The sequence below is a fragment of the Lactuca serriola genome, chromosome 4 (genome assembly GCF_051521515.1).
Source record: "Lactuca serriola cultivar US96UC23 chromosome 4, Lser_US96UC23_V15, whole genome shotgun sequence".
Classification (NCBI taxonomy): domain Eukaryota; kingdom Viridiplantae; phylum Streptophyta; class Magnoliopsida; order Asterales; family Asteraceae; genus Lactuca; species Lactuca serriola.
Genome location: NC_136411.1, coordinates 97,322,585 through 97,331,865, shown reverse-complemented (window position 1 = coordinate 97,331,865; position 9,281 = coordinate 97,322,585). Strand labels below are relative to the sequence as shown.

Here is a 9,281-nt window from a genome sequence, read left to right as displayed (position 1 = left end):
TAGTGATTCTTGCATGTGTATGTTTATATGTTTTGCGCTTCGGTCCGATGTTGGGGCAAGACTGAGGAATTTTTAGCTTACATGTTATGTGTTATGTGTTCCGGGCTTCGTTCTGATGCCAGGGCAAGCCCGAGGAATGTTTATATGCTTATTTATGTGTTTATGATATATGCTTGTTGATATGTTATATGTATACCGAACTTTGGTCCGATGCCGGGCGGGTCCCAATGTCAGACTTCAGTCTAATGTCGGGTGGGGCCCGATGCTGCATTCATCCGATGGCGGGTGGGGTCCGATGTTGCATTCGTCCGATGGCAGGCAGGGCCCGATGTTGGATTCGTCTAATGGCGGGCACGACCCGATGTAGTGGGCAAGGCCCAATGTATGTATTATGTGATTATGTGTCTGGTATGTGGTAGTTTGGAGAGACTAACTAGGCTTCATGCTTACAATTTTCATTTTTGGTTTTAGGTACATCTGGTAGCAAGAAGAAGAGCTCGAGATGATTGTAGTGCACACACCATTCGTTTCGTCCTGGGATGTTTAGACTATGATATTTTGATACATGGATAGTTGTTTATGGCATTTATGAGATACACGGTTTATGGTTTTGATATGATGAATGATACTTATGGTTTTTATTTAAGAATTAAAAGGAAATTTTTGGACTGTATTTTTTGGGATGTTTCAGTATGTTAGACCTAACTTGTTTAATTTAAACCTTGTATTTTTTATAAGTTCTAAAATACACCTTATATATATATATATATATATATATATATATATATATATAATATTAAAAGTTAATTACTATATGTATAAGATTAAGTCATTCAAACCGCTAGTATGCCTCATTCACGAAGCCATACTATAAGGGAGTTTAATGTCATTGGGTATCCATTCTTACCGCTCTCTTGTATGGTGGAGGATCGTTAGCCAAACGGACTTGATAAGACATAACTTCAGTAATAAGTATAATAACATTAAAAGTAAATAAAAATCTTTTATAAAATCTCACTCTTGGTTACTTTAGGAAAATGTGAAAAGTATGATCATCCATGAAAAAGACACATCATGCATTATATGTCGTTAGTTAAGCGTGTGTGGTTAACCGACACGCAAATAGGGACTATAAAGAGATATGATGGGCATCTCGTATATTATTATTTTTATTCGAGCATGTGTGGTTAATCGGCATATCAATGTGAGATGATAAATGATATCGAGGTTTCAAAGCGGGTTTGCATGGTTATTCACATCTCATTTGTGATCCTCGGCATCCCAGTCACAAAAATGAGAGAATAATTTGAGATTAAACATCTCATTGATAAGATTCAATGAATCTCAAAAGATCTAGGAGTTTCATAATATTTGAATTGTTAAAAACCTTACGTACCTAAATTTGATTCAAATTTGATTACGGCATCCCTCTTCAAAGTTTGAAACAAAAATATGGATTCTAGCCTTAATTTAAGTTTATGGGTTAATAATTAAGGATTTAAGTCAAGTAACTTGTATTCTATTGACATGTAACTACTAAGTTGGAAACTTTATGTATGCATGTTCTGAAAAGAAATTATACATTGACAAGGTGGATAGATTAGGTATCGTTTCCCAAAGGAGCAAGCCATTGATTGGGTTATTTTCTTGCTTCCAAAGTCATATGATTAGTTCTTTGAACTTTTATATGAGGGATATCGACATGACCCTAATTGATCTGACCCAAATGTTGAAGCATAAATGCTTCAGAGCATATCTAAAGCATAAATGATTATGGGGACTAATTCCAAGGTTTACATGGACATTGACAATGGTGACAATGGTGACAATGGTGGTCCAGGAAATATTTCTCTTCCTAATTGAAAGGGGTTGTCCAAGATCAAATTGTTTAATCATATGGAAAAGAGAAATGGATAGTTCTGGGATCGTTCCATGTATTGACCCCAAAGAGTCCATTTTTTTACTACAAATTGAGGCACATTGGAAACAAAACTACCCAAAATACCTAAAAGATCTTAGAGTTAGTAATTTCATGTCTTGTGACTCTACTTCTTGTACATCCATTATCTGACTCCATTTTTATAGGTTCCTATTTGCAAACTTTTAATACATGATGTCATGTTCATATTTTGATAGTATTAAAGGAGCGAAGAAAAAGAAGGAATCTTGATCATAGTGAGCTAAATTTGAACAATGTTTCCATTTTGCAAATTGCAAAGTCTGGAAATTGTTTCACTATAGTAGGCTTAAGGGATAGGGCACTCATATTTCATTTCAAATCTAAAGGTTTAGATTACATAGTTTAATATAACTTAGTGATATACATATGTGAATATCATGTTGAAATAGTTCAATATAGGAAATTCCATATATGAAAATATTATAGCAAGAGATTGAATAGATATTAGATATAATGAATCGAGTCCCATATGTTTTGGATATAGGATCGATTACAAATCCTATAATATTTGCGTATTCTAATTCTTTTGAATGCCTTGACCACTGAGAGGAAAATAGACTAGAGTTTTGTATGAATTAAGTTATTAAACGACTGTCAAGAACATTCTAAGGTTATACCAAAGACTGGTAGCTTGTGGAAGTTAGAAGTATGATGTTTATCTGGGCGGACCATAGTGACATGTTTTAGATCAAGATGATTCTTGGTCAAAATTGATGGTTGTATGAGAATATGTAAATGTTTCCATAATAGGAGATACTTGAATAGTATACATGTGAGTTAGAAACTTTAATGTAAGAGAAGTGTTCAAGGAATATACCTTGAATTAGAACCTTCATTACCATGCAATTGTTTCTAAGAACAACGTTCCAATAGGATGTTCTGTAAAATCGTTGGATCAATCTCTGTGACTTTGAAGCCTCAACATCACAAAAGGTCAATGCATGTAAGGCTGGAATTCCAATAAATTTTAGATTGTGACAAGAATGTGGAATTATGAAATGAGCATCATTGGAATAGTGTTCAGTCAATCTGTTCACAATGGAAGGACCATAGAGAGACATAGTATGCATGTTCATAACATGACATGACTGATGTTATTTAACTCAAGTGGTTAGTTGATTACTTGAAACATTATACAATGAATAAAGTCGTAATTATTATGGTGATTAAATAATAGAGATTTATTTATTTTCAATAAGTTTGAAACCATAATTAATTAGTTTATTATTGTGTTTTACTTTGCGTGTTTTACTTCCTGAATAATTTGACTATTCGAAGCTCCACAATCCCTCATACTTTTGGAAGTAAGTAATGAATTAAGTATGTCATAATTTGAATTGTAAGATTGTCTATAAGGATTATACATTGCAATAAGATTGATATAATGTTCATGAGTACTTCGAAATGCAGATTTTAAGTTTTGGATAAACACACGCTCAAAGAATTACTTCATGGATTTTATCACTAGTAATTTTGAGACAATAATATCTTATATTCTTGAAATGGAGATATATGAGTCGAGTATGCATTGGTGTTATGTAAAAACATCAGTAACTTATTGTTATAAAACGTACTGTCATGAATGATTTGATGAGTAAAAGACACAAGCATATAATTCGAAGTTTATTTGTTCCTTTTTCCCTAACGGGAAAAACAATATCTTTGGTCCCCTCGATGATTAGATGTCGCCATCTGAAGTGCTTAGCCGAGCCTAGACTAAATTGATGTGTTCAATTAGTAGTCAGAATTCAATAGTCCTAAATCAAGAAATCGGGAAACATAATTTTAGACAAAGAGATTGATTTTAATCCATGTCTCGTGTCCATACGATATCTTGTAGAATGAAGGTTTATTTAAACACTTATCTTAGGACTAATGTCTGATTAGATCAGAGACCGTAGTTGCTCTGGGAAGCACCTTTTGCTTATAATTTAGAATTTATACTAGCAATTAATAGCAATAAATGATTTATTAATATATTATAAAAATAATATATTAATTAGAAATAGTAATGTTTAATTAAGAATTAATCATAAATTATTAGAATTAATTTTTGGTTTAATTGGATTAAATAAAAGTGCAAGGACCTAAGTTGTAATTGTTCAATAGCTTAATGAAAGACACTCCAGAACCTTCCATACGGTGGTGGACGATTTTGGGACGATTCTACGGTTCTAGAATATCCCTTGGAGATAATTTGGAAACCAAATAATTACCTGATTTAAGATATTATTATTTTAATCAAGTAAGGTTTATCTAGGTTTTTCCCATCGGCTATAAATAGGGTCTTCTAGCTTTATATTTTCTTCCAATCATTCTCTAAGAAGTATGGCCAAAAATTACCTCCTCTATCTTCTCTCTTCAAGTCTCCTTGGTTGCTAGGGTTAGAGTGTCAACCATAAGAGGCACAACACTTGTGGTGCTTGCTTCCAAGAGTATTTCATGAAGGTTTTGATTAGTTATTTACTACAATAACTAAAAGGTATGTAAACGCTAACTTGTTTATGATTTTCGAAATAAGCATAGAGTTCATAGGGTTCTTGATGTTCAATAGAATGTTACTTCAATAGTGTTATGACTTAGATCTTTAGATTGCATGTACCCTTAAGTGTTAAGGAGATATTAAGAAAATTAAAATGAAAGCGTACGATATCGAAGGCGGAGATTTGAAGATTTTTCTCGCGATGAAAGAGTCATTTTGAGCTTGATATAAGAATAGGGGTAGTTTTTTTAGTTATGTTAGATATTTTTAGGTTTTTTTAGCGTTGTGTTTTTTTAATTAATATAATTTTTTAATGTAAAGTGATATTTTAATTCAATGAAAAAACTAGTTTTAAAAAATATATATGTTTTAATGTATTTTTGAATTATAAAAAAAAATAAACAAATGATTTGGAGTGGTGTTCTAGTGGTAGGTATAATATAGGTTTACTTGTTGAATGTGATAATGATGTAACATCTACCACTATAACAATTAATGGTTAGACTATGGGGTATTTGGAGGAGGGGGGGGGGGGACCACGCGTAAGGATCTACGTGGAGGGTTTCTTCATGTGTGAACACATCCTCCAGTAGGAGTACGTGTGACGCGGATTGGTGCTGGTCACGGAAGATTTGATTAGTTATTCGAATTTTGACCGTTTGACATTCAATTTAGGACCGTTCAGCAAATAAAAAAAATATTCTTTTAAAATTAAGACTTCACCTATATATACAAAAACATAATACAAATCAAATATCTCATAACAAATACACTCAACAGTATGTTTAATTTTTTGGGTGTCATTTCTTCTTCTTCATCCGATGAAGATGATTATGATGATGATGAGTTGATTATACATACGTTGTTGTCTGCAGCACACGTCATTGTGTGTTTGAGAGGCAAAAGCTCAAATCCCGAGAAGAAACGTAGAAAGTCGATCAACTGGGATCGTATTACGATAAAAGAACAATTGGTATGTGATTACTTTACCACTTATAGTTTATACGACCTATCGAAATTCGAAGATCGTTTTCGTATTAGTAGAAATTTATTCATACTATAGCTAGAGATTTGGAAAACAATCATGAGTTTTTTCAATTGAGATAAGATGCTACAGGTAAACGTGGTTTTACTATATTTCAAAAATGCACAACAACTCTTAGACAATTGGCATACGGAATAGCCGCAAACATTTGAGATGAATATTTGAAAATGTCTATGAGGACCGGTCAAAAATACACATATCTTTTTTGTGAGTATGTTATAGAGCTTTATGGTGACATATACTTGTGAAATCATACTATAAGTGATGTTGAACAATTGTATTTCGCACATCAAGCTAAACATGGATTTCCATGAATGCTTGGTAGCCTTGATTGTACAGACTGGGTGTGGGAAAATTATCCCAATGCATGGTGAGGACAATTCACGTGAGGTGATCATGGTGTGCTGACTGTTATACTAGAAGCAATTGTTTCACATGACCTATGGTTTTGGCATGCATTTTTTGGTATGGTGGGGTCAAACAACGACCAGAATGTGCTTGGAGCATCTCTATTATTTAACGACATTTTGCAAGCTAAAGCACCAAACATGTCATACGTTATACATAGACATGAATACTATTATGGATATTACCTTGGTGATGAGATATATCCAGAGTACACTATATTTGTCAAGTCATACTCATATCCGACTGATGAAAAACGAAAAATTTTCAAGTTAGTACAGGAATCTACAAGGATGTGGAGCGGGCGTTTAGAGTCCTCAAACAGAAGTGACACATAATTAAACATTCAACACGAACATGAGATATAACAAATTGTTGAAGGTGATGAAAGTGTGTGCTATTTTACATAACATGATAATAGAAGAAGATGATAGGGCTATTTTTACATATACTCCGATCGATATACTTAATCGACCTGTAGTAATACAAGTCAGCAGACCAACAAACTTTACAAGACTTTGGGAAATATAAAACACTGAAACACAACACAATCTACATCAAGATTGGGCTGAGCACATATGACAACGACAATTCGAAGAACACAATGACAATGACGACGGGGAGGATGAGGATGCGGACGATGAGAACGAGATCGAAGTTGAAGACAACGATAACGACTAGTAGTATTTTTTTTTTTAATTTCAATGTTTTATTAATGTTACTTTTTTTATTAGTAAAATGTATGTTGAATTTTAAAAGTATTATTTTTATTTAAGTTAATGTTTTATTTATTTATAAAATATTTATTTATGTTTAATAATTGTATTTTTTTATTAATAAAATATTAAAAAAGAAAATAGATAATATATAATGATAACCGTTTCCAAAGGCTCGTGAGCATATAATACACATAGAGTGAAAATAATATGATATATGTAGATAAAATCACTTTTTTAATGAATTTTTTAATCATTCCCCCCCCCCCCCCCCCCCCCCCCCCCCCATAACTTCAATACTGTGGATGACCCTACTAAGCAAATGACACCATGACCTTAATATTGTGGTCTGTGGATGACCTTACTAGGCAAACGACACCTTAAATTTAAATTAATTAAGCTGGGTTTGGAATGGTGACATGTCAGCCTCTGTAAAACATGAAATATTACTGACAGCAAGAATCCAATACATGTAAACAAACTTCTCTAACTCCAAAAAAACAGACACTTTTCAACTTCACCCCACGTGCACCCAATCGCTGCTACTTGCGCGTCGACTTCCCATTTTGTCTTTATCTTCCTTTTTTTCCTTTTTCCTTTTTCTTCCAAATTTTCACAACCTCGTAATGTAATGTACTTGTTCTCGGATTGGACATTATTTAAATAAGATGCACATCAAATTCACTCCAAATTCAAATGAAATTCAACCCTCGTTTCTTTATTCAAAACCTTATATATACAGCTTCGTGCTTCAATGGCGGACTCTGTATGATAATAATTCCACCGATTATGGAGAGAGATATACTATAGTAGGTATCCACCATAATCTCCTGAATTAGGTCGCCGGAAATTTAAAAAATCCGGTGATCGTACCTGGGTGTCTTGTTATGTTCCATGGCTAAAGGTCGGAAACTGACTACCAGTCGGAGTGAGCTCTTGTTGGGGAACTACGGGTATGGGGGGAACACCATTCAAACAGGCGGAGATGACAGCGAGGAGCTTCGAGAAGATGATGTCTGGTCCATGGTTGATGGTATGGTTAACCGCAGCGATCATGACTGGAACTCACGCGCCACCATGGAGAGTAACACAAGGAGCCGTCACCGCAACCCTGTCCCAAGAGGTGATAGCTCTGTCGGAGGTTTATCATCGGCGTTTGAGGATGCAACAGGGAAGGTGATGTCATCGCCCAGAATTGTTCACCAGTTTCCCAACGGAGACAGCTTCCCATCTCCACGTGGACGCCATGTGGCCACCTCAGCACCTGTGAATGTGCCTGACTGGTCAAAGATCTACCGAGTCGACTCGGTTGAGTCGATGCATGACTCGGATGATATAACCGATGATCCAGATTCAGATATGGTCCCACCTCACGAGTATCTAGCACGAGCTTATGAACGTAGCCATAACTCGGCTGCCAATTCTGTTTTTGTGGGTGTCGGCCGAACTCTAAAGGGCAGAGACCTGAGCCGAGTTCGGGATGCAGTTTGGAGCCGGACTGGATTTAACGGTTAGGCACGAAAAAATGGAATGCATATCAAAATATTGTCTTGATCATGTTATTTGGATTCTTAAATCAAGTTAGTTGTCCAAATTAGTAAAAGATCCAATTTTATTTAGGACATGTGTGATTTTATTGGTTTTATTTTTCTTGGGCAATGACACCAGTCATGTTGAACTCAAACTCAGTGAGTCAACTCAGTAGGGATCGAGCCTAAGCATGAATCCCATTAGGACACTGCTTGATGTATCTATATCATTTTGTTTATTTCTTTTGATTATTTTGGTTAATTAAATTCCAAAAGATTATTCACGTTTTTTTGTCATTTCTGTACTTTGTTTACATTAACATTTATAAAATCTAATGTATGATTTCCATCTAAACCAGAAACTAAGCATTTTTGGTAAAGATGGCCGGTTTATATTAATACAATCATAGAGGTTATTTAAAACATTTTAGATGATTATTACATTTAATAAAGTTATGTCGTAAAAGACAAAATTCATGTCACTGTCTTGAATTGGCCACAAATGTGATGTCATTTCCGATTTATAGAAGCACACACTCGAGCACTTTGATGGCATCCCTAGTGGCCAAAAACACATATTTTAGTAATTTAAAATAAAATTAAAATAAAATCTAAATTTTAGGGTATGTATGTTTTGGTTTTTGTCGGTTCTGTTATAAAAAAATGACTTAACTGTCAGACTTTTATAATTAGACAGTTGGATTTAAAAATTAAAAATAAAATATATCACAAAACAGAAACATAATAATAAAATTATCCTTCAATGCACACATTTGTTATTCTTGTATAGTATAAGTTTCTGATAAAGACATTCATATTTGAAATATCGATATTTATATACAGACATTTCTTGCTCTTGTGATAAGATGGTACATCCACTTACACAAGCTCTTGGTAGCCATTTTTGTCCTGAAAAATTGGTTTCAACAAATATCCAGATAGTTCTTTTAGAAGTACTTTATAAGTTTTCGTATTCGGTGCTTAAAACAAAATTTATTATGTAAAAATGTTTGTTCTTTTTTCAATTTATGCAACAATGTTATTTATTATATAACATATGCAAGGACATTTTATACTGTATAAGCATATGATTTAGAGAGGTGGAATTTTTTGTACAAGTGGCTTGTCTATGGTTGCAACAATG

General features: G+C 33.8%; 1 protein-coding gene across 1 annotated transcript; it reads left to right on the top strand.

Moving 5' to 3' along the window:
* Positions 1-7,358: 7,358 nt before the first annotated feature.
* LOC145102161 (protein S40-5-like) lies at positions 7,359-8,421 on the top strand. The gene has a single exon (XM_079039532.1). It carries the CDS (start codon positions 7,503-7,505, stop codon positions 8,121-8,123), a length of 621 nt encoding a protein of 206 aa, XP_078895658.1. The 5' UTR covers positions 7,359-7,502; the 3' UTR covers positions 8,124-8,421.
* The last annotated feature ends 860 nt before the right edge of the window (positions 8,422-9,281 follow it).